General features: G+C 49.4%; 2 protein-coding genes and 1 long non-coding RNA gene across 4 annotated transcripts in view; 1 reads left to right on the top strand and 2 right to left on the bottom strand.

The window, feature by feature from the left end:
* Nucleotides 1–1,203: 1,203 nt before the first annotated feature.
* On the top strand, nt 1,204–7,563 carry LOC118887051. The gene is made up of 2 exons (XR_005017871.1): nt 1,204–5,424; nt 5,754–7,563. It is a non-coding gene; the product is annotated as an uncharacterized LOC118887051 (long non-coding RNA).
* SLC35B1 (solute carrier family 35 member B1) lies at nt 7,485–14,086 on the bottom strand. 2 transcript variants are annotated; one of them, XM_036837592.1, is made up of 10 exons: nt 13,631–13,766; nt 13,050–13,188; nt 12,847–12,950; nt 12,134–12,264; nt 11,811–11,841; nt 11,062–11,219; nt 9,591–9,717; nt 8,740–8,846; nt 8,419–8,572; nt 7,564–7,729 (listed from the first exon to the last, which is right to left on the bottom strand). In XM_036837592.1, exons 2-10 carry the CDS (start codon nt 13,097–13,099, stop codon nt 7,677–7,679), a joined length of 915 nt encoding a protein of 304 aa, XP_036693487.1. In that variant the 5' UTR covers nt 13,100–13,188; nt 13,631–13,766; the 3' UTR covers nt 7,564–7,676. The 2 variants fall into 2 exon arrangements, with proteins under 2 accessions (XP_036693486.1, XP_036693487.1); XM_036837591.1 differs by lacking the exon at nt 13,050–13,188 and having other exon boundaries at nt 7,485–7,729; nt 13,631–14,086.
* Nucleotides 14,087–16,242: 2,156 nt separating this feature from the next.
* Nucleotides 16,243–25,676, bottom strand: part of FAM117A (family with sequence similarity 117 member A) — a 44,653-nt gene continuing 35,219 nt past the window's right edge. The window contains exons 3-8 of the mRNA XM_036836345.1: nt 25,522–25,617; nt 24,145–24,255; nt 23,589–23,723; nt 22,212–22,413; nt 20,674–20,824; nt 16,243–17,491 (exon numbers count right to left, since the gene is read on the bottom strand). Of these exons, the coding sequence (XP_036692240.1) occupies nt 17,191–17,491; nt 20,674–20,824; nt 22,212–22,413; nt 23,589–23,723; nt 24,145–24,255; nt 25,522–25,617 (996 nt within the window). The 3' untranslated portion in view covers nt 16,243–17,190. The remainder of the gene's footprint in view (nt 17,492–20,673; nt 20,825–22,211; nt 22,414–23,588; nt 23,724–24,144; nt 24,256–25,521; nt 25,618–25,676) is intronic.

Here is a 25,676-nt window from a genome sequence, read left to right as displayed (position 1 = left end):
GGGCTGAGTCAGCACTGCCTGTGGGAGAGATTGCTTCCTGGAAAGTCTTGCTTCAAAGCTTCTGGCTGGCCAAGCGCTGGTAGGGAGCAAGAGGCACACTGGAGGCTGGACGACGCATCTTTGGCTTTCAAGATACCTCTCACCAGAGAGAGAATCACGCGACAGAAATTTCCATAATCCCGCTTAAAGGGTGACTCCAATGTACTTCAGGCTGCCCCTCCACCCTCCACCCTCCACCCTCTCTGCTTCGGAAAATCACATTTTTCAGGTCTCACAAGAGATTTCAGGGCCAAGATGGAAGTTCTGATTCCTGATTGATCTGGTTACTTCTCCTGTAAATCAGACAAAATATATTTTCTGAGCCTCAGATATCTATTTTCTGAAGATATGTCCTTATTCATTGGGGCAGCAAGAATGCTCCCTTGTGTGGGCACAAGGCAGAGCCCTCTCTTGATAAAAAGGACAGCATACCATTAGCAGAATCAGCAGACTGCTCCAGGGGTCGAGCCCCCGCTCTGTCTCTGGGGGCTGTGATGGGGAGTCTGAGCCATCCTCACCCTTCTCTTCAACTTGGGAGTTTTGATCCCCCCAATGCAGGGTGAAGGGTCATTTTGATGGTCTCACTTTGGACAAGTGAGAAGAGAGAGCATTTACTTTGACCCCCACAACTGCTTGCTATGCAGCGGGCACTCTAGCGGGTAGGCAGTGGGTGGCAGCAGCTGCCAGACGCCTTCCCCTGAGGATGTATCAGTTGGTGCCAAAAGCCTCTATAAGCTCTTTCTGATCTCTGTGCCAGCGACTACGGGTCCTGGAAGGAAGCCAGGAGTCCACCCTGAGCCCTGCATTCTTCTCCTCCCCCTCATCCGCTGAGAATGAGGTGGGATGGCTTGGGAGCTGAGAAAGGAGCCGATAGTTCTTAGACACATTTTCCAGCTGTCACACCTGCTAACGTGGGAACTCACACTCATGAACACATGCACACTCAGCAATAAATTGTTTCAGGCTTTCTTGTTCCATCCATCCCATGCCCAAAGCAGTGGGAATAAGAACTTCCATCAACAAACTGTTGTACCCAGTTTGCCTCATTCTCCCTCCCTTCTTTCCACCCTTCCACAAACATTTATTGATGTCTGACTGGCACCTACCCTGTGCCAGTCACTGTTAGGGGCTAAAGACACACAGACACAGTCTTGGGGGAGAAAATATATGTAAATACTAATCAGACACAAGACAGTGATATAGTGTTGCAATATGAGAGGTGGCAAACCGGTGGCCATAGGCCAAATCTGACTTGTAGACACGTTTAGTTTAGCTGGCAAGGAATTCAAAAAATTGTCAGAGTTCACATAAAAATCAATATTTCCATCTGTTTTTGAAATAACAGATCTGGCAATAATCTGGAGGAGGTAAAACACCACTGTCCCCTTTAGCTGGGATGTGCTCTCAGTGTCATAGGCCACATACCCACCCCCCACCTCACCCACTTCCCTGTTGAGTTAAACTGGTTCTTTTCGTTCATCCACGTTCGCTACCACCATCGTGCATGTGTTAGAATTTGGGACCCTTAGAATGAAAAGCCATCAGAAGACCCAAAGGAGGGAACCATCAGCTCTGCTCAAGGGAGTCAGATCAGTTATCCCTTGAACTAAGTCCAAGTACTTTGTTGATTTGATGACTTGTATACTGTTTCTCCCCTGCCCCCATCGTCAGATGCATAAGGGAAAGGCTCCAGTCGGTTCCCTCCTCCAAGTATCTCCAGCCCACAGCAGAGTGCCTGGTACAGGGCCGATCTCAATGCACACTTGTGAAATGTGTTGAATGAATGGAGTCGCTAGAAGCATCAGGTGGAAAAGGGAATTCCAAGCAAAGGGAACTGTGGGTGCAAAAGCGTGACAGTGAATAGTATAGTGGGAAGCTGCAAATAGTTGGTGGTGAATAGGGGTGGGGGTGGGGTGCCGGAAGTGTGAGGAGGGTGGGATGAGGTAGGGTGGAAGCAGCAGGAGTTGAAGCCAGGAAAAGACTCCCATGGGATCCCGAAGGGCTTTTTAGAGTGTATTAGGAAGGTAACCACGGAATCTTGGAAGTGATTTAAGGAGTGGAGTGACAGGATCAGATTCTTGTTTCACACAGATGACTCTGGCAGGGTGGTGGGGTGGGGAGAAATGGGAAGCTACAGAGGGAAGACAGAAGCAGCAAATAGAAACTTCAACTCAATATTCCCCTGAGGCCCTTGAAATGCCACTGGGGATCTATTTTAAGAAAATGGTGCCCCCTGCTGACTAGGTCTGGGCTTGCATCTCCCCCTGGCCAAGAGGGAAATTACAAAACGTTTGGCCCTGAACAAAAAGTACCTGGAAGCCCTGGGCACAGAATTGCAAGTGGTGATACATCTGAGAGTGCCTTCCTTTCCTAGAAAAAGAGGGGCCCATGAGAACGGGTGACAGTGACTAATGCCACAAACTGTGTTGCCAGATAAATACAGAACACCAGCTAAATCTGAATTTCAGATAAACAAGACACAATTGTTTGGTATAAATATGTCTCAAATATTGCATGGGACATACTTATACTCAACAAGTATGTGCTGTTTATCTGGAACTCAAATTTAGCTGGGCATCTTGTATTTTTATTTGCTAAACCTGACAACCTTAGATAAAGTGTGTTGGAGGGGCCAGGAGAAAACTAGAAATGAAATCAGATGCGTTACCTTCCTTGGGTTTCTCTGCAAACTCAATCTCACCCCTCCATCTAAACAGAGCTGGAGATGATGCTTTCTCATATTTTGCAGTGTTGCCCAGTTATACAATAACTCTATTTGGGAAATCAGTTTCCATTAAATGAGCCCATGATTACAGTGGACCCTGTGTATGGACCCCTAAGAGAATCTAAAGAGAGCTGTGGACCCTTTTCACAGCAAAACCAACCTACTAGCTTGACATATGTGTGAGCACCTGTGTTACACACACATTTTTACATTAAAATTTCAGGGAGTTCTCAGCCTTCGTGTAAGAGTGACGTTCCCTCTAGGGCTATGGTCTGAATGTGGCAGTTCCAGGGTCTTGAGTAGGAAGAAATGGTGTCTAGTCAGCCCCTAAGCTGAAACATGATGCTTCTGCTAGCTCTGGCCACCCACACACCATGACAAAACACAGAAGTGGGCAGGAAGAAATATTCTGTCCCCTTCCTCGGAGGATGCCTTGAACCTCTTCCCTCTTCCACCTCTCCCAGAAATAACAACAAGTCGGGCATATTTGGACAGAAAACCCACCAGCCCTTGTAGCCTTGCGCCTCAGCCGAGTGGAAGGCACCGGATGAAATCGCTCCCCGTTCCAAGACCCTCTTTGTTCTCCTTTCCAGCCTTCTTGCCATGGCAGGCATAGCACCCTGGTTCCCAGTCTGAGGACTGTGCCTGTCAGAAATTAGCTTTCACCAGTAGGGGGAGGTTCTTCCAGGATAAATTCTGGGTGCTCTGAGCTGGGTGATGAAAGCCTCGGCCTGAACATCCTGGGAGCAGACATTGGAGCAGAGGTGCCGAGTCTGTCTCCCTCCCGCAGCCCTTAGAGGAAAGCCTTCTGGCCCCACAGCCTGCTCTCCTCTTGACCCTGCAGAGGGAAGGCAGAAGGTCAGGCAGATGTTGTTTTAGACTCTCTCAGAATGTTCGAAATGATGTAAAACCTCATTGCATGTTGCTTCCATCTTTGTCAGCATGCTTATGCGACATTCAGCTTCAGGAGACTGAATCATGGAATACAAGCCCCAAATTGACCAAGGTGTTTCAAGCCAACAATCATAGTGATATGCTTACAATGTATTACCATAGGATGACATTTTATGTTGAACATTTTCTGCAATTAATCAATTTTTCTTATTACCTATATAGTGATATGATTTCCAACTATCATTTCTTTGGAAGAAGGATTCTTTATTCTGAGGTGGATAGCCTTTCCTAAAATTTTTGGACTTAAAGTGTCCTTTTGTAAGCCATAATGATATTAGATTTTTTTTTAAAGTCCTTACTTGAAAATATAAAAAGCCAGCATACTTATATCAGCCCCCCAAATTATTTGAAAATTCTACTGGATCAGGAAATCCAAACAGCTGGAAACCACTGGCTCAGGCTTAGCTTGCTGACCTCTGACATGTGCTAAGCGGAGGCCCACTCTGAGCCCTGCCCTGCCACGGAGTCGCGTGACCTTCAGCCGATGCACTTTGGTGGACTTTGGGCTCCCTATTCCGAATACGGGGAGACTTGTTTTTGGCCTAAGCTCTCCCCAGGAGTGTTGTAAGGATAAAATGCCATGAACTAAAAGAGCTTTGGGAAAGGAGGAGCTCAATAAATATGAGATTGCTGTTCCTAAAGACAGCTGGTGTGTTTTCAGTGGGAAGGGCTGAATGATCCCGCAGAGACCCAGGACAATTTCTCTGCCAGGACATCTGGGGAGAGTGACCGGCACCACTCAGAAAGTGTGCAAACTGTTCCACCAACAAGTGGGACCAGATGGCAGAGGCAATGGGCCTCCTGAGGAGGTTGGCTTCTCCCCCCTCCAAGGGCATAGGTCCAAGATGCAACTAGAACTCGGGGAACCTTGAGTTCTAGTTAATCTCTCTGGGACATACCCAGGGACCTACTGCAAGTTGCCCCCTTCCCTAACTTGTTTTTCCATTTATAAAAGGTGCAGATGCCTGCTCAGTCCTCTTCACAGGGGTGTTACAGGGCTGTGAGAAAACACATCACCCAATCCTAAAGAACTCACTTTAGAGATTACCCACAGTGAATGTTTAATTCCTGCCCCTTTCAGTCCTTTGAAAAGCAACATATAATTTTTCTTCCTTATATTGATTAATTGCAGAATAGCCTTCCCTATGGTTTTACCCCAAATCACATTTGTGCGTCACTCCTCTTGCCCTAGGCTAAGAGGTGTACAGGAAATGGAAAAACCACTCTACCATGAACCTGAGCACACACACCTAAGGAAGTAAGCCAGACAGTTTGACCAAAATAGACATTAAGTACAGTACACCCCAAAAGGAAAACACAGTGCTTGGGGAAATGTGTGTGCTGGTGCCCTCCCTTCCACACATAGCTGAGAATTAACTGCAGATGAAAGTCCTTTGATGCTTAGAAACCTGAGACATCAGGCTGCCCAGGGTTAGCGGTCAACAATACTTCTGTTTGAACTTGCCTGGTATTTCACGTTTATCGGTACCATTATAACCTAGCAGAGTGTTACCAACGCCGAGTCTGACTTGGCACTCTCAGTTCCTGTGATCCTGTAGGTGAGTACGCCACCCCGAACGAGCTGGCAGCTCACACAACATTTTAAAATATCTTGCAGTTGAGCTGAAATGACGCCTCACTGTAGAGCCGCTCACCTGCTCCTGTGCTCTCACTTGAACTGAGTTGAAGCAGGAGCACGGGGAGAAGTCAAGCAGTTTATAGCTACTTTATTTATTTATTTTATTTTATTTTTGGCTGTGTTGGGTCTTCGGTTCATGCGAGGGCTTTCTCTAGTTGAGGCAAGTGGGGGCCACTCTTCATCGCGGTGCGGGGACCGCTCTTCATCGCGGTGCGCGGGCCTTTCACTATCGCGGCCCCTCCCGTCGCGGGGCACAGGCTCCAGACGCGCAGGCTCAGCAGTTGTGGCTCACGGGCCCAGCTGCTCCGTGGCATGTGGGATCTTCCCAGACCAGGGCTCGAACCCGTGTCCCCTGCATTAGCAGGCAGATTCTCAACCACTGCGCCACCAGGGAAGCCCAGTCAAGCAGTTTAAAACCCCATTTCCCACTTGGCGGTAGAGCCAAGTAAAGCTGCCTTTCCACTTCCTTTCATCTTTACGTGCTCTCTCCAGCTCAAGCCTCACCTTGCCCAGACACCTTCCTTCGTTGTTAGCCCTGCATTTCTGAGATGCGATGATTTATCTACCCGTCTCCCTATTAGACTGTGAACACCCTAGAGGGTAAGTACTGGTCCTACTCAACTTTGAACTCCCAGCATGTTCACAGGACATGTCACGCAGAAGGAAGGGTTAGATGAATAGACACAGGACTGAATGAATATACCAGAACTGGGCTCCTGGCTCACCAAGGATAGGACAGGCTTGCTGTAGTATCAGGTGAGAGCCATGCTGAGCTGTTGGAAATCCTCCTTGCTCTTGGTGACTGGTATGAGGCATGCCTGAGACCCCTGGTTGGGGCTGGCAGGGGGTAGAGGTGGAGGGGACTGGCCTGATAGCTGGGAAAATGTCTCTTGTTAAAACAACAGGCCCAGGTGAGGACTGCTTATAGGCCCCTGGCCCTGGTAACATGGTCTCACCACCTAACCAATCCACAGAAGACAGTTTGGAAGAACTATCAGTCCAGTAGGGAAGGAGCTAATTGGTGCAACTTTCAGGATGAGAAAGAGAGAAAACAAAGGGGTGGAGAAAAGAAGGAAGTTCAGCCAGTTGTATTTAAAACCTCTTCTCTCAAGGAGGAGTTCAAGATGAGAGGGGGCCTTTCGGGGCAGAGCTGCAGTGACACTCGGGCCCCTAGAGAGTGAGACGAGTGCAAGTGAGGCAGGTCTTGAAAGGCTGGGCGGGGGGTGGGAAGGCAGCCGCGCAGGAAGGAGGCAGGGCTCCCATCTGGAGAGCCAAGGGGCTGGGGCTGCTGAACAGATGGAGTGAAAGTTGCAGCTGGTGGAAATGCACTTTCATGTGTAAAGTTTGGTCCACGGAGGATTTCGATTTCCAACTCTGAAGGCAGCAGTGGGCAGGTGGCTCTGCTCCATGCTCCGCCTTCTCCTCCCACTGCCACACAGAAAATTCGACAGCGGCGGCTCTACGCCAGGACTCAGCCACCGTGCCTTCCACCAGCATCCCTTTCAACAGGCAGGAGCTGGCATGGGGACACCAGGGCACAGCCAGGATGGCAGAGGACTGCAATGTTTTAGCCGCTGAAGGGGGCAGGGGAATAGGAGGGATTAATCCAGCTTTCCCAGGAGGGGACTGAGAGGACCAAGAACAGATGCGGAGGTGGAGAAAGGGAATCAGACCTTCCAAAGCTGTTCATGACATACACACTGAGTCTCCGCTCTGGACTTTGGCTGAGCTTTGGGAGGCAGTGGGGAAATGTGAACACGCAGCAGACTCTGAGGCTCTGGGCTCATTTTATCTCAACCTCGAGACAAGATTCTCAAGGAGAGAATATATCTGTAGTTTTTTAAGAAATATCCGCCCACCAGAGCTTTAAGAGAGAAAGTGATTTTTACATTCTCTGGGTCTGACAGACAGTTACCTGTCCTGGCATATTTAGACCTTGGCCTGTGGGAACAGAAGCCACAAGCACAACAGCTCTTGGGGGAACTGGCCACCCAGCCAGGTTAACCACACCCACGAGGAAGCAGCTTGGGCCATGAGCACCAAGCTCTGCCTCTTCCCTCTCTCTTTCTTTCTTTACTTGTGCGAGGCTGTGCTCCTGGCCATCAAAAACAGAAACAGCCAACTCTGTCTTGTTAAAATCCAAATGCTTTTTTTAGAGTATGTGAGTTTGCTTCCTTAAAAAAAAAATAACAACAGCAACAAAAAATACCCAGACTGAAACCTAGTCCTTTATCTCTATTGCGTCCATTTTCCCAAAAGATGTCACTGTTCGAGAAAATAACTTAAAATATTCTTGGAGTGGAGGTAGTCTCTCTCTTCCTAGTGGGATGTCTTCTTGGCTCCTTTCCCAAACTTGGCATCGAGACCAAGACCTATAGAGAGAGAGAACACGGGCTTAACTTTGTGGGGAGAAATGAAGCCTACAAATGATTTGGGGGTAGGGGGGTGGGGGTGAGCCTTGGTTCTCCAAAATTGGAACTTTAAATAAAACTAGTTTTCAAACATTGGTTTTATAAAAGCTCCTCAGAGAAAAGAGATTGGTATCAAATGAAAAAAAATCACCAAGATACTGGTAATGACATGTATATATGAAATATAGCAGGGACTTCCCTGGCAGTCCAGAGGTTAAGACTCCGCGCTTCCACTGCAGGGGGCACAGGGTCGATCCCTGCTTGGGGAACTAAGATCCCGCATGCCGCGTGTGGTGCGGCCAAAAAAAAAAAATATATATAGCAAGACTGAAAGAAATTTAAGAATTAAACTTCTAAGCTACGTCTCTCAGCTTACCCACAGCAGCATAAATGAGTAGGGAATAAGTATAATAATTTTACCCTGCTCAGTATCTGGGGAAAGCAGAATCACTGGAAAGAAATCACTCAAATGAAATGTTCCTTAGGAAAGCTGGAGTAGAGGTAACGCTTCCTTTTCTCTTATAAAAAATTTTCTCTAAAATAAGCTAATAAATTTCACAAATATACAAGTAAATATTAAGGGAAAAGAATAAAGCTCTGTCACTGTCCCTTTGTGTGGTCCAGAGCTGCCCTCTCTGGATGGGACTTACCCAAGAACACAAGCACAGTGCCCACCCACTGCATGGGGCTGATGGGGTTGGCGAAGAGGATCACAGAGGCCAAAATGGTGAAGAACTTTCGAGTTGTGGTGATGATGGAGCAGGTCAGGGGACCAAAATACACCACTGTCATGAAGATGAAGCTCTAGAGAAAGACAGGGAAAGACTAGGTCAGGCTGGTTCTTAGCTATCTATCTGCCAAGAGGTCTAAAGTCTGTAACAGGACATCACGGCTAATCTTGCCACCCCTCTTCTCGCAGCCAGGCCAGTCTCTTTTGGGGAATCCAAGCCACCCTCCATCAAGGCACTCACCTGGCCCAGGGCACTAGTCAGGCCAAAGAGCAGGATGTTATAGATGATGGTAGGGTACCTTTCGGCAAAGCTCAAGAACTCCCAGAGCTCCCCAGTGAACAGGATTCCTAAGAAGAAACGTCAAAAGATGAACGGTGCATCTTGTGTGCCCATATTCACACACCTGCAGAGGCCTGCTAAAGCACTCTGAAGGAGGGCATGGAAAAACATATGGAGTGAGTTTGTATTGTCCCATCAGGCATCTCCTATTTTTCTGGTTAGAGAAACTAACTAAAGACTCTTCTGGGAAATACTTGGAAGTTAATGAGTTACTTCTGCCAAAGTGATTGAAAGCAGCAAACCTCAGATGCTGCGAAGATACTGACCCACACATCTCTAGCTCAAGGCAGCCCCAAGCACTGGTCGATTCCAGCCATCAGTAGCCTCCTCTGTTAACCCTAGTGTGTTGTATGAAAAATACTCCCTGTGTGTGCCCAGATTTGAAAAAAGTTAGGAAGCACTGATTTAAAAGCAAATACATCCGTGTTTGAACAATATTCAGTATTCACCACATACCAATGTCTCATCTCCCTCAGAAGAGGGCGAGTTCCCAGGGCACCCCAGCATTTTACTACTGTGTGTCCTCCCATGATACCTGGCACAGGTCTACCCCTGATTGTGCCAGTAACAAGTAGCAAGCAGAGCCAACTGGTGAAGGTTTCTCCAAGAAGGCTTCTCAGGGGCTTGGACATAAAGGCATCTGAGAACCGATGGGCGAAGTTAGCAGCTGGCACCAGAGCTAGAGATTATGTGGACTGAGGGCAGTCTGCCCTCTGCTGATACGTAGAAAGAACAGCAGAACTGCTCCTTACCAGCTCCCAGCAGCAATGTCGACCAAAGGTTGATGTTCAGCATCATGTGGTTTGAGCCCGTTTGGTAGTGAGCCCGCATGTGGTCCTGGGAAACGCCGGTCAGTCCATCCAGGGTGAGAGACAAGAGCTGGGAAAGAAAGAGTACAGCCTGCAGTGAGAAGGCCACCGGGACCCTCCCTAACGCAGGACACAGAGCTCTCACCTTTCTCAGACCCCTCAGAAAGCCACTGCCTTAAGACAGAGTCCTCAGAACAAAATGCTGCCATTCATCCACAGGCGGAGGGTGGGGAGAGACCATGTGAGTTCCCTCCTCCCCTCAGGCACCAGAATGACAGGCGATCTCAGCCACATAGATGTAGTGTGATCAGAGCAGGGCAGGAAGCCTACCACTTCCCAACGCAATGCTGTGAAGTCTGGCGTGCAGGGGCCTAGAACGACCCATGGTGAGCCACACTCATTCTTCCACTAAAGCTGGAGAGAGGAAATCTAGTCCCAGCACGTTAGCCTCCTGGCTTGGAGTATAGTGCTCCAGAGACTGGATTCTGCGGTCACACTGCCTGGATTAGAATCCCGGGCAATGTAAGCCACTAACTCTTCCAATTAACAGCCATGTGACCATGGGCAAGTGATTTAACTTTTCTTTGCCTCAGTTTCTTCACCTGTAAAATGGAGATAATGCTATCTAAGTTATGAGGTTATTGTTTGTTGTAAAAATTAATTAGTTTACATGTAGAACACTTGGAACAGTGCCTAACACCTAGTAAGTAATAGCTACTATAGTATTTTTTTAATTAATTAATTAATTTATTTATTTATGGCTGCGTTGGGTCTTCATTGCTGCGCACAGGCTTTCTCTAGTTGCGGTGAGCAGGGGCTACTCTTTGTTGCGGTGTGCGGGCTTCTCATTGCGGTGGCTTCTCTTGTTGCAGAGCACGGGCACTAGGCGCGTGGGCTTCAGTAGTTGTGGCTCATGTGCTCTAGAGCGCAGCCTCAGTAGTTTGCGCACGGGCTTAGCTGCTCCGCAGTATGTGGGATATTCCCGGACCAGGGCTCGAACCCGTGTCTCCTGCATTGGCAGGCGGATTCTTAACCACTGCGCCACCAGGGAAGCCCTGTAGTATTATTTTTAACCCTGGCTTCCACGTTCCTTGGAAAGCCACAGTGAGAGACACACTATTCCCTTCCTCTTTGCTCTCAGGTCTCTGGAACCTCACACCAGCATTTAGACACAGGCCTCAGAGTCATCCCTTCCCCAGAAGGAGAGCTGACCTATAGTGAAATATTTTAGGCTCCCCACTATGGCCTTAGCAGAGCCAAGGGCTTTGCAGCCACAGACAAAGACCAGAAATGTGGGGCAAGAAACATCACAACCTCCCTCAAAACATATAACTGGCCTTCTGCCTGCATAGCTGGGGATACTCCTTTGTTAAGATTACTGGAAAAGGCTTCCTTTCCCAACAGGATTGCATACCAGGAGCAGCTCTCCATAGCCAACTGTGTGTTCTTCTATCCCGACTACTTTCTTGGGTTTGTACATGAAAAGGGCCACTCCAGCCACAATTAGCAACACACACAGGTACTTGGCCATTGGGTACTTCTTCTTCAAAAGGGTCACTCCAAGGAGCATGACTACAGGGAAGAAACAGAGTGGAAAATTCAGGCACCCATAGGCATTGACAAGCCCAACACTCTCCTCCTAGGAGCCAAAGACTCATGGGAAAAAAAGAATGTCTGAGAAGGAAAGCCGACAGAGGACAAAAGTAGGGTGCAATGCTGGCACCTAGACAGAGACGACTGAGCAACAAGGTTGAGCAAAGAGTATAAGGAAGGGAAGAGGTAGAGAACAAAGGTGAAAGTTCCAGGAAGGAACAGGGCAGGGGAGGGGCAGTAGGGAAGAGTGACAGGTTGAGGAAAAGGAAACTGATGATCAAATGGGATTTAGGGTGTCTAATGACAACATAAACACATGGGACACCAAAATGATTGACTATGTGAAGCAGGTTAGGTCAGCCTCTGGCTCACAGTGAGGATTACCAGCTAATGAACACCCAACACCACAGGAAGTGACAAAGGATGGGCAGGAGGAAGGGATGGAGGGAACCCTAGAGATAGCTATGGTGAGATGACAAAGCCCAGAGGAATAGAGCTCTAGCAGAGGAGGATCAAGCTCACTGCAGGAAGAGTGAGGAAGGAAGATGGCGACCATCTTCTTCTGCTTACCTGGGATGGGCTTGCACGATTTACCAAGGACCTGAAATTAAATTCAGCAAAAATAATTTCTGAGCGTCTTTGATGTGCCAGGTACTGTACTAGGTGCTACGATAAGATGAGTTAAGTGTGGGGCCTGCACCAGAGACTGCAGCCTCAGAAAGCAGCCCTACCACGGCCAGCCCACCACCACTAAACCTCAGATCTATGGTTCCTCACACTCTTAACTTCCCAAACACACTCTCTTTTTATTTAAGTCACAGACCAGAGGGAAGAATCTTTCATCCTTTTCAAGCAACTTCTGAGCCAACCCTCATTCCACCCTAAGGTTTCACCTGAGTTGGGTAGTTGACAAACTGTAGTGCCGAGTTGCTGGAGACCATGGCACCCAGATAGGAGACAGAACAGGCAGCATAGAGCCAGCTCCGAGTACGATCCACCCTGGCTGTGTCAAAAAACTGGATCACTGGGAGAAGACAAAAGAAACATACAAGAGAAAGCTGGTGGGCCTAGGATGGACCACTGAGCAAGTCGAAGCCACATGAAAGGAATTTGCCTGTCAAATAAGATGAGAAGCACAAACTATTTCTGTCCTCTTAGACTGGGAAATCTCTGAAGATTCTCCAATTCTCCAATCCCACCTAACCCTAACACAAGACCTCATGGAGGGCAGGGGTAGGGGTGGGGTGTCCATTCAGTTCAAGGGACTAGTTAGCCCTGCTGTTAGCCCCCAGGGAACAAAGAGAGAATGCTCAAAACATGCTTGAAGCTGACACATAAAGGAAAATCAGAAGGACAAAAGAAAAAGCTTTAAGTATTCTCATGGGGATCTGGAACACAGAAGACCCATTCCCTGCACGTTTCTGACTGAGAAGTTGATTTAATCTAAGGAAATGGGGTTTCACCCTTTTCCAAAGCCACTAGTTTTATCAATCGAACAGAGAGGCTGTTGCAAGCACTAAAGGGGCTGAGGGTGTTGAGAGTTAGATCTAATGCCTAGGATACAAAGGGGAGGGGACACACAACAGATTACTATCTAAGTACTCACAGATCTTGGCAAACACAGCATTGATCACGCACTGGATGAAGACCAAAGTTAAGGCAAAAGTGAACGTCTCCTGCTTGGCTCCTTCCCCATACTTTCCTCTTGTTCTAAGAATGAAATGCATGAGAAAGAGGAGAGGAATTAGTATACTTCCCTCAGTGCCATCTACTAATCCACAGCCACTGAACGCTTTGAAATTTTCTTGCCTCTCTAGACGTAGGGAGAGTTTGGTAAGGATCACCGGGCTCATTGACATCAGGAGCTGATTTTATTGGATCTAGAAACTAGACATTCCAGGCTGCTGATCCCGTAGCCGAAGGAAAAAAATATCCGTACAGGATGGAGCTAGAGGAAACGTGAAAAATTAGTTGGTGAAACAAGGTACCCCGGGCAGAAGAAGGGATTTGGGCTACAGCAGCAGGGCCGAGGGCAAAGGAATCCACTACCTGCAAGCATCTGGGAGTTCCAAAAAGGGGCCGGCACAGGTCATGGAAACCTAAGCCTGTAAAACCTAGCTCCTTAGAACCAACAGGAAAAAAGAGCAACCAAGGGAAGAAAAATAACCAGCTCCCGAGAATCCAGAGACCAACTTTCGCGTTTTGGAAACCTAGGAAGGTTCAGCGGCAAAGGCGGTCAGGATGCCGGGAGGGCGGGGCGGCGTGGGGGTGCAAAAGGGAACACTGGGGCCAGGGGCGGGAGGACCGCGAAACTGACCACAGGCTGGGGAGACAAGGTGGACTGGGCAGGGGGGCGGAGGTCTGCGTTCCGACCCCGGGGATCCGCTCACATCTTTTCCTGCAGGATCCCATAGTAGAAATAGCAGACAAAGACGCCGAGGAAGCAGAGCGGCAGGCGCAGCCGGTCGGGCACCAGGGAGCTGCTAGCGGCCATGAGACGCCCGGACGACCCGACCGGAGACCCGCTCACAGCCGGCAGCAGCGGCGGCGACAAGTCCAGCCGGACATCGCCGACCGGCGACAGGGGCCTCATAGGAGCTGCATGCGACCGCCGCTGAGCAGGGCCTCAGCAGCCACCGCCAGAACTGCCAGCTCAGAACCGCCGAGGTGAAACCCTTCAGAACCCTGAACCCGCCTCCAAGGAAAGGACACCCACCCTGGGGCCTTGGCCTCGTCCCTGGTGGCCAGGGGAGCCCGCTATCCCGATGGTAACGCCTTACCCTCGAGACTTTCCGACCAGGCAACTCCGAGGACAACTGAGACCCGGAGCTCGACAGCTGGCCTAGGAGGTAGGCGGACGTGGAATGATGACGTATAAGGATGTGGAGGTAACCAATTGGCTGCGCTGTGCAAAGGCAGACAGGTGGGCGGGAAGGAGGAGTGCGCCGGCCCGGCAAATCGGAGAGTCTTTTTCCCGGTCGGCTGTCAGGCTTCTGCTGGGTCCTAACGCCCGTAAATCGCAATGCAGCCTTAGCGCCCCCTAGCTGCTGCCCAGCGTCCCCGACTCTAACCCCTCTACCAGAAGAGCGTTGCTCAAGGCCTGGCTTTTGGGGAGCCGTCCTCCTCCTAGGGCACATCACTAGGCTCCCAAGGGCGGCAGGGCTCTTGTTTCAGTTCTGTCACTTAAAGGCAGGGTAACCTACGCATGTCACCTAAATTCCGAGCTACAGTTTTCCTAGTCTATATTATTACTAATAATAGCCACCTTGTCGCCTCTTGACTGTTCTGAGGATCAATTGAGCTGAGGTTGGTGAAACGGTCTTATAAACTGTAAAGTGTGCTGTGCAAGTTTAAGGTATTTATTAGTCATTACTCCTTCTCAACTCTAATCTTATTTCCTCACATCCTACAGGTGGAAATGGAAGCTTGCCGAAGTGGATTTTCTTCAGGGTCTTAACAACGCACCAACAAGGGAGGAAACCCTCCTGCATTGATGAGCTCCTTGTTGGAGCCCCTCCCTCATCCCAGTGTCGGACCTCCACCTGCTGACACCAAGAGCTAGGGCCGGACTGACCCCAGGGCTTGCCACTACCGGCCTCAAGCCCCACCGTAATCACTGGACTCTGGGTTGCTCTTTGGGTAGAGGCTCCTTCTCCCCTTCTAGCAGCCTGCTCCTTTGGCACAGCCTCAGGCAAAGGAAGGAAACTCGGGGCAGCACCACACCCATCCCTCCGGGCCTGACTCACTAAGACTTTGGGGGTAGGCCAAACATCTTTCAGGGGAGGGGTAAGAAGTAGAAGATAGGGTCTGTCTGCAACCCCCTGTGTCCTTTATATAAGTTGGGGAGGGGGACCCCCACGCATTTGCTCTCTTGCCCAGTGGCTTACTTTACTGTGTTAGCCGACGATTCCAGGGCACGGAGCTGGGGTTCCAGTCCCAGCTCTACCTCTTTACCAGCTGGGACTTCAAACAACTCACTTGACCTCTGAGTCAAGTTTCCTCATCAGAAATTAATGGAAATATAATAACAAGCGGTAGAGTACTGTGGTTAGAAGCACAGGCATTGGATTCAAAAGATCTGGTTCCCAGTCCTAGCTTCCCCGCTTTGTACCTGTGTTTTGGGGGCAAAGTTTATCAATTTTTTTTTTGTCCTTCCCTCATTAGTACAGTGGGATTTATCACATCAGATGGTTTGTGATATTTCAATGACATTTTATGTAAAGCATTTTACAGTGTATCTGATGCTTACCTAGCCAATACATGGTAGTTGGGATAGCCTGGCTTAGGAGTTTGTTTTGAGGTTTTATGAGATAGATAGATATAACTGTAGTTATTATGACTGCCCTTGGAGTAGTCAACTTTTTACCCATACAGTGGGGGTAATGTGTCTTTTGTGAAAATGCTTTGTAAATTGCAAAGCACTATCAGAATGTTCAGATGGTTATTCTCATTTTCCCCAAAAGCCTAAGAGCTCTTACAGGGGGGGCACTATAAAGCTGAGGAACAGTTTCTTCTACCCTCTGTGTTGTGGGTACTCACTGATGTGAAAAGAACACTCACAAGGAGCTAAAGCTTCCCCAAAACTGTGCCCAGAGATTCGATCTGAATGCCATTCCCTTATCTTGTTTTCCTTGCTGGTGCAAGGAGCACCCACAATGTCAAACTGTCTCCCCTTGGTCACCCTTATGTCCCTGCTAAAATCCACTCTCCCTTAGGGTGTTTTTCCAGACTCACCCAAGAAAGGATGACTTCCCCTCTGACTCCTTCACCCCACCTCCACCACACTCTTCACTCTGGACAGACTCTCCCTGGCCCCACTGTTTCTATGTCCAAGTAGAGAATGCAAGCCTGCTGTCCTGAGGACACAGACTCTGGATCCATCCACCCAACATTATGTGTTAAGTAAAGGCTGCTCTTAAAGACAAGGATGAAGTGATTAATATGATACCCTCAATCTCCATCCCGTTCCCTCCCCCCAAAAATATTTAACAGAACCTCAAGCTGCTGGGAATACTTATTTATTTGGTCTATTAACACCAAGATCTGCAAAAAACAAAAAACAAACAAAAAAACACAACTTCTAAACACAGGATAATAAAACTTGAACATTAACATTCTTCTTCGATTTTGTGTAAGCTCTGCAGTATGGAAAATATACAAACTTCAAACAGCTGCAAAAATAGTGTCTTTGGGAGAAAATAGAGTTTCTACATCGATACAAGAAAAATAGGCATTTTTCTAATCCAACCCAGTCCTGGGGCAGGTGGAGGGTGGAGAGTCACCACTTGCCACCTGGAGGAATGCCAGCTCTCCCTCTCCCCTACTACCCACCTGGGGCTGGGCAGGCTGGGCTGCTGCTTAAGACAATCTTAGGGTGAAAGCGAGATGAAAATGCCACTTAGGAAAACGCTTGGTTCCCCCTCTGCCAGCAGCTGGATTGGTCAAGTGTTATGGCCCTTTCGGGCTGCTTTGGTCAGCTCCTCCAATGAGAGGGAGGTATGGGGATGGGACTGAGAGGATGGGGGAATCTATTCGGGTCTCCTCGTCTGTGTCTGGGGAGGAGAGGTAAGGAAATCTGTGGTGTCCCCTCTCCTTTAATCATGGCCAGCTTGCTCCATGATAAAGACAAGGGCCCCCGTACACAGTCCTTTGGACTCACACCCAGGTGTGGGGGACCCAAGACCTTCTGGGTGAGTTTTCCACCAAGTGAGAGAGGTGACAAGAACACGGGTGTGACTTGTGAGCTGCCCAGCTGCTAGTGGAGAAGGCAGGTCCCCTCACATTCGAAGGGGCAGGGGTCCATCGGAAAGAGGACCCAGGGCTTTGACACAATAAATGAAAGTGCTCAAAGGCCAGGAGGGAAGGGCTCCTTCATCCCCCATCTCAGGGGAGCTCGGGAGGGGCCTGCCACCAAGGCACTGGTCTCCATGGTGAAGTGGGGGTGGGGCCCTCAGACCACCAGGGAGCTCTGGAAAAGCACGGGCTCTTCTGACGGTGGGGGGCGCTGCCAAGGCTCGAATGGCAGCGAGGAGGCCTTGGGGGCCTCTGGATCCTTCCGAGGCGGTGGCCTGGGGCTGGCTGGGGGAAGGGGGGACCCCGGGCTTGAGGGGCAGTTACGGAAGATGAAGCCCATGCTGGGGAAGAGGGGCTTCATCAAGCTGACGGGGCAGAAGGCCGAGCCGGTCGGGTTGAAATGGACTTTGTTCTTGTCAGGACAGGAAGTCAGGAAGGCCAGGTCAGGACCTGGGGACCTGGAGGACGGAGAGAGAAACACAGACATACGTGTGTGCATGCACACAAACAGCCAGTGAGAAGGGATGAGAGGTGTCACAGCGTCAGGGGAGCAAGGGAGCTAGGTCTCTGTTCAAACATGTTGGTAACTTGACCAAAAAAACGACAGGCTACTGAGCAACAACCAGTGCTCAGTAGGCCCCTCAGCTCTCCATGTTTTAGAAACATGGCTAAACAACAGGAAATCTACTTTAGATTTTACTTTAGATTTAGATCTAATCTAAAGCAGATTTAGAAATCTACTTTAATCCCAACAGGAGGGATTAAAGCTAGACGGGAAGGAGAACTTCCTCACAGTGTGATTCTAGAAGAGGAGACCGAGAGATCTTTTAATTTGAGAGGTTTCATCAGTGAACAGTGTTTTAGGGGCAGACCACTTGCCTGAAAGCAGAGATCCAAGCAGAGTGACTTTTTATAGCCTAAAGCAGGGCTTCTCAGCCTCAGCACTACTGGCATTTGGGGTGGATAATTCTTGGTTGTGGGGGCTAGCGTGTGCATTGTAGGACGTTTAGCAGCATCCCTGGCCCCTACCCACCACACGCCAGTAGCACCCCACCCCAAGTTGCGACAACCATTGCCAGATGTCCCCTGGGGGGAAAAGTATCCCCCATTGAAATCTACTGACCTCAAGAATCTAATTCTCGAGCAGATTTGAAAGGTGTGATTTTCAAAACCCTTGCTGGGAGGAAAGGACAGCAGCTAGACCTTATCAGGAGATCTAGGTTCTGATTCACCATGTGCTCTTGGCCTAACCTGCCTCACCTCTAACGTGGAAAGAATCCCTACCCTTCTGATAATGTAGGGGAAATGAAAGGATTAAAAGAGGTCAGGTCAGAGAGTTCTAGAGCAAGGAATCCTTATGATAAAAAAGGAGAAGAATGTCTGGCCATGCTTCAAGGGTGAAGAGCCCTGAGAAGCTGCTGGTTATGAGGATTCTGGGCAAGAAGACAAAAGTGTGGGAAGATAGTCAAGCTCTGCACCAATGCTTCCCATCGCCTAACTTTTTCTTGAAGTGTAATGTATACATACAGAAGAATGCACTTAGTGTACAGCTTGACAAATTGATTACTATTTTAATTGTAGAATTCTAATCATTCCAAATACAGGAAGAGGAGCGAGGCACGCAGAGGAGGGCAGATGTTGGCCCAGCGTGAGAGATGGGAGGAGAGGTAGAGGGAAGCGAAGGCCCGTGTGCAGGGTGTGTTTGGAAGCCTGGGGTCCCAGAGGACTCCGCAGCGGCAAGGTGCCCACTGACTGAGAAGGGCTTAAAAGAATCCCACTTTAGGGGCTTCCCTGGTGGCGCAGTGGTTGAGAATCTGCCTGCTAATGCAGGGGACACGGGTTCGAGCCCTGGTCTGGGAGGACCCCACATGCCGCGGAGTAACTAGGCCCGTGAGCCACAGCTACTGAGCCTGCGCGTCTGGAGCCTGTGCTCCGCAACAAGAGAGGCCACGATAGTGAGAGGCCCGCGCACCGCGATGAAGAGTGGCCCCCGCTTGCCGCAACTAGAGAAAGCCCGAGCACAGAAACGAAGACCCAACATAGCAATCAATCAATCAATCAATTAAAAAAAAAAAAGACTCCTCATTAAAAAAAAAAAAAAAAAAAGAATCCCACTTTAGGAAGAGGTGGGGGATGGGCAGGAGAGGGAATGCTCTCAGTGTGTGCATGCATGAATGAGGAGGGTGACCCAGGGGAGACCAAGTAACACTCGAAGGACGTGAGGGCAACCAGCGTGACCCTGAACGGCTTGATTCCCTCCCTGGGAATCTTACACGATGGACAGCCAGGAAGAGGAAAATGTGGCAGAGGAACCACTAAACACAAGAACTTCCCAGTAGGAAAGTTCATACGATGAAGAGACACCAATGAGCTGAGAATTTCTATCCCAGGATATCTAAGCAAGTAACTGATGGCTCACTACCTCTCTCAAAGGGTTAACATAGGGGCAGGAAGCTGGATGAGATGACTTTAAACCTCTTCTGGCCTTATGAGCCTACGAAAGAATAAAGACAAGCAACAGCCTAATTGCCACAACCAATTCCAGGCTGTAATTACTCAACTGTCCTGTGGGCTGGGGAAGGGTGCAAGAGCCCAGAGTCTGCTTAAGCCACGAGATCTGGCCTCTTCCCCCACATGACCCCAGAGGATCGAGGGTTCTTGGAGAGATGCCGGGCGACAGTGATGATGGGAGCAAACCCTCAGTGCCCCTGGTTTTCTCCACAATTCCCACTCTGGGTCATATATGTACCTCCTGCTACTACCATGGGTTGTCCTCTCCCTTATCTGATATACAGATGGAGCCATCAAGGCCCCACACCCTGTCCTAGCTAAATCTCCACTCACACACCATAACTAAACTTCCTCACTGCCATCGAATCCACAGCTTCCAATGTGAATCGGCCCTGATGAATATTACAGTGGCAGTGGGAATACGATGAACTCTCTTCTTAGCTCCTGCTAAGGGGGACTGTGGGGCATTTGGAAAGTTTTGGCTCTTGATTCTCTCTGCTAATGGGAGGGAACTGTAGTAAAAAAATCAACTTAAGAATGACTTCTGAATTGTCCAGTCTGGTTTGGGAATATTCCATAGTCCTTACTTGCAAGGACTGGAAATTTCTGTCTGGGAGTTCATGACACTTGAACCACTGCAGCTGCAGGGTGAAGATTTGACTCAGAAGCAATCAGAAAGCTTTTTAGGCTCCCCCTGCCACACCGGTGGGCATGAGGCGCTTCTAAGCTCTGCCTGAAGAGAATTACTAGTATGTTCTCTCTCTGATTATGGTCTAGCAAAATCTCACACCTTCCCCGGGGATGGAAAAAAATAGAAGAAACAAAGGATTTAGGTTTCAGATCTTTTTCCTTTCCAGCTCCTGCTGCGCTTGTGGCTGGCATGTGGGCAGAGAGCAGGTTTCTATGGAGATCATGATAAGCAAAGACTTAGGTGCTCAGAGGAGGTAATGTCAACAAGTTTGGTCATGGAAAGACTGCAATACTGATCATCTACAGCTGACAATGTCTCCAGGACAAGAGGGAGTCAGACTAAAGAGAGGCCTATCAGGTGGGATGCCACAGGGCTCAGCCCGCATCCCTATTCCTCCCTCGCACATCCTGACCCCCACCGACCCGCTGAGGTACTCACGTGGCCTCTTCAAACACTCGCACTCTCTCACAGCCTTCCGGGGGTTCCCGTTTGAAGACGTAGCTGTGATTGGGTCGAGGGGAGGCGGCAAAGGCAAGGACTGGAGATGGGCTGCCCTCTTCAAGGAAGGCTGGGTGGCCTGGAGGGGAAGCTGCAAACAGAGTAAGGCTGAGTCCCATGGTGCTAAAGGAAGGTCTCCGCTTTCCCGGACTCAGGCCTTGGTGTAAAGGGGCAGGACTGGGAGATATGGTATGGTGGGTGGCAGTGGTTATGTTAATCCAGGTTGTTTGTCTACACTCTACCTTAAAACATCTTTGAGGCAGCCTTACAAGAAAACAAACCTTGTATATGTGTGGCTGATTCACTTTGCTGTACAGCAGAAACTAACACAACATTGTAAAGCAATTACACTCCAATAAAAAAAATTAGATACCATAAAAAGAGGCCCAATAAAATAATGATGATAAATAAAATAAAATTAAAAAAAAAAGAAAATAAAACCAGAATTGTAAGGGAAAAAAAAAATACAGACCTTGTTATACAGGATAAAAAATTACAGTTGAACTGAGGGAAAAGTTGGGTCTAATACCAATTCCATATTCCCCGGAGGCAGACTGCGACTGGAACTCCAAGTCTCAGACTTGAAGGAATCCTAACATCTCTATCTCTGCCTTCTTCCAAGACTGCACCGCCCTGCCTGCCAGCATACCACAGCTTCTTCCTTTCCATGGTCTTGAAAATCTATCCCTTCTTCCAGGAAGAGCTCTTGTACTGACTCAGACAAGCAATCTTTACTCAACCCAACTTGTGGGATAAGATTCCTCTCACTTTCCACACAGCAAATGTACTTTGCCTAGGTTGCAAATATTGACTTTATCTGTATTTATCTCACATTTATTCTTTATTTTGTATGCTCTGTTTACCTCTGTATTGTTAGATCATGCCTTTGACCAGCCTACCTCATGGGGTTGCTGTGAGGATCAAGTTAGGTGATGCAGGCAACAGTGCTTTAGAATGTCAGGATCATTATGACGGGGAGGAGGGACTCTTATCTTGTCCTCGCAGTGACGCAGCCACGGCAGAATAGAAAGTGGAGATTTGGAATCAGAAAGCTTGGGTTTCGATTTGGGTCAAACTGTGTGACCCTGGGCAAAAGACCACATTCTTTTATTTACAGCGTTCACACCCGCCTTGAGATATATTGCTGGTAATGGGTACAGTGGACACCTGAACGGGCTCATGGGCTCTCCACGATGGCATGCTGAACCTCAGCCAAAAACTGGGGGTGGGAGGGATTGCTTCTTTGGATTACAGTGAGGATTAAATAAAATTGTAAGTGCAGAAACTTCATATAAATTACAAATTAGAATCTGTATCAAGGACCACTATAACGTATGGAATATAGAAGACTCCCAAAGATATTCTAGTTGGTTAGTAAGTAAAAAATGCCTGGCCAGAAATTGATGAGAGTTGGAAAAGGGCATGGAGATGACCCCATACTCCACGTGGGCCCCGCAGCCTGGGCCTCCCCAGCTTACCTTTGTCACTGGGGATGGACGTCAGCTCCTCGGCTGCACCCTGGTGTTCCTCAAGGCTAGTCTGACCAGAAGGCTGGGGGGATGCCAGGGGCATGGAGGGAGAGCTGGCAAGGTTTCCAGGATCCAGGAGGAGGAGGGGATGATCACAGCTGCCGCTCTGGGGGGGAGCTGGGGCACGGTGCCCGTCAGGGATTTCAAGGATCTGCCGAGGAAGAGTGGGGGTCAGGCCTGTCTCTGCAGGCTGGCAGGGCTGCGGTGACCCTTAGGGTCATCCCCTTGCCATTGTCCTTGTCCTCTATTCACAACACACAGTGACAGCAGGACACCATTTCCTCACGTCACTGACTTTCCCAACAACCCCCAATCCAAGAGACACCTCCTCCTGCTTCTCCCAGAGCGCTTCATTCTTTCCCCTCATAGATAGAACTTTATGACTACATATTTATTTTATGGTTTCATCAAGGTGTTGCCCCCACAAGGCGGTAAGCCTCACGAGGGCAGGGGCCTCCTGTGTGTCAGGCTCTGGGAACACAAAGGTGAATAACACATGGGGGCACAAGAGCGGGCAAACCACCAGGACACTGTAACAGCTACAGGCCGTTGCAGGACGAACGTGCAGATTATTATCATGTATTAAATACACCGCCCCCCTCATTTTTTTTAACATTCAATGGTACTTGTGTCCACAGCTCACCAGTCTGTGTGCACGTGTAAAATCCTACATATACGCACATTAAAAATCAACCAGCAAGTAAATCATAAACTGAGGAGTGTGCCCATTAGAATTATATTAATGTTGCCCAACTGGCATTCCCCAATTGTCCTGTGTCAGTATAAAAATGTGCCTGAGACTGCAGAAAAGGGAGCAAATAACTCTGCCTGGGAGTGGAGTGGGGGAGAAGGCTGCACAAAGGCAACTGGGCATGAAGGATGAACGCATGTCAGCAGGTAGAGATGGAGGGAAGGGAAGCAGTAACTCTAGTACTGGGGCCACCTGAACTGAGGCACAGCTGGGTGACGGTGACAGTGATGAGTATGCCAGGAACACTGAGCTGGGGCTTTGGCTGAAGAGTGATGTCTAGTCCCTTCCTCCCAGCCAGGTGCCTTCCTCCCTGCTGACCCCTGCTCCTTCTCTTTCCACTCAATGCCCCAACGTCTTCCCCAACTTCACCCACCCAGCTCTGCTGTTCCTGTGGTCAAGTCCATCTGAGTCTAATAAACTCAATTTGTGTTCCTCCCATGGGGCGGTTTTGGCATGTTGCTCTGTTGACATGTGCACAGCCTGTGAGCCCCCGGACAGCACGAGTCCCAACTCCCTGTGTCCAGACTCAGCAAGACGCTGCCTATCTGTGCATCCGGGGTGCAGCCCCCACTCACCCGCAGCAGCTCCTCCTCACCCTGCTCTTTCACAAACACCTCCTCCAGCTCTTGGTTGAGCCCTTCCAGGCTCCGGTGCAGGCAGGGGCTCAGTCGCAGGACAGGGGACCCTGAGGGGAAGCTGGGAGGGGACGCCTGAGGAGGAGGTAAATGAAGCCATCACTGAACCCCACCAAGCCCCGTGCAGTTATCAGTTCTGACCAGGGGGGTAACAGTCATGTCTACACAGCAAAACCAAGTGAGTAGAGGAGAATTCGGGGACAGTTACCAATTGCAATAGGTCCATTCAGTGGGGTTTTCTCCAGAAGGCAGAGCTTTGAGGGGCCCAGAGTGTGCTTTTAGAGTCTGCATCATGGCCTCAATTGTGCAGGGGGTGGGGATGGAGGACAGAGACATGCAGCACAGCAAGAAACCCTTTCCAAAGTTGCACCAAAACTTCACCCGGCACCCACGGGGCCACAGGCCCTGCAGTGCAGGAGGGCTCAGAGGACCCGCCCAGCCCAGGGGCCCCACCACAGAGGATGACAGAGGGGTGAGGGCTGGGGAAGGGACGTACCCTCAGTGCTCCCCGCACAGCATGGTCCCCTTGGAGGGGGGAGCCCCGCTCCTTCTCTTTCCCACTGCGGCTAAGCTTTGTCCTCTGCAGCTGTTGCTTCAACTTGGTAATCTGGCGGCAGGGAGAGGGAGAGAGGACAGGCAGGTGAAGCAAAGCAAAAGCGCACTGGGTCCTCCCTCCCAGGCGTGGCTCTTGCCAGAAGCCCATGAAAATACGTAAAAGGAAGACGGAAGTTAATCTTCCATCTCAAAATACCTCAGTGGTGTTCAAAACTGTGAGGATAGGCTCATCAAGCAAGCTGGACACCATAGTAACCAGATTATTGGATTTTTTGAATTACCATGTATTCCACAGATGGCTCACGTTCCGAAAAATTAAAAATATACAACGCTGAAACCATTTTTGTCTTTCGCAGATTCCAAAGGCATGGAATACTACTCTATTAATAGAAATGGAAAATGATGTTTTCGAATCCACTCCTCAAAATACATTCACAGCTATCTCAAAGGCCCTGGGACCAAGAAGGATGGAAGGATTCCCCCCCATTTTGAAGTAGACTGCACTGAGCAAGGAGCAGCCTCTCCAGAAGGAATATCAGCTTCTGTCCCAACTTCATGTCCTGTAACAATTATGGAGCGTCATCAACAATTTTAAATATTGTCCCAGTCGCATCTGTAATTCTGGACCTACTGGTCCTTCGTGTAAATACTCTGATAATTACAAACTGTAAATACTTTGTATTTCCCACTAGCCTTAAATACTTCATATTCTCTCTCTGTTCTTGCAACCAAGAGGGCAGAAGCTACTGCCCTGTAAAGGGCGACCCCTGGTGAGTTGGCCCTCCTGGGGGCTCCCCACAGCATGCCAAGCAGAGCTGGGTTGGGAGCCCTGGAATCCAGTCTATGGCTTCTCTTCTCACCCTCAACCCCTGTGGCCCTCATGAGAGGGAGGGAGGGCCAGGAAGAAGTGTTTGAGGACACATCATTATTTATCTCTTCTTTTAAAAATAAGGCTGGATGAGTAGTTAAGTAGTAAATGAGGTTGGGGGCTTCCAACTCCCAGAAACTCGCTCTCTTTCTCCAGTCTCTGAAACGCTTATCTGGATCCAACCTCAAAGTGAAGTGAGAACAATGGCCACCCCCACCCAGAGCTAGGCTGCTGGAGGGCCAAGCCCCTGCCTGCAGGGGTCTGGGCTCATGAAGCCAGGCCACCAGGAGGCTGGGAGGCAGCTATGAAGGCGCCATCTCATTAGGAAAAGGCTAGGTCGAGGCAGGTGAGACTGGAAATGTGGGTCCACTTTGGAGCGGATGTGTCCATTGTGCTGGGGGGTAGACGAGAGGCAGTTTCCCAGGCCAGAGAGTCAAAGGGGGCAGTTACCTCTTTTCGGTGGTCTGTGCTGCCCCAGGACGCTGAGCGCTTGTGTGTACTCAAGCTGGCCCGCTCGCCTTCAAGCTCTTGCCAGGACAGGGGAGTCTGCAGGGAGAGAAACCCAGTGAGCCAGAGCAGCTTCTCAGGCTGCCTCTGGGGAAGCA

Source organism: Balaenoptera musculus, chromosome 20 (assembly GCF_009873245.2).
Source record: "Balaenoptera musculus isolate JJ_BM4_2016_0621 chromosome 20, mBalMus1.pri.v3, whole genome shotgun sequence".
In the NCBI taxonomy this organism is placed as follows: Eukaryota; Metazoa; Chordata; class Mammalia; order Artiodactyla; family Balaenopteridae; genus Balaenoptera; species Balaenoptera musculus.
The sequence above is the reverse complement of the archived record's forward strand: the minus strand, read 5'-3'. Positions and strand labels throughout refer to the sequence as shown.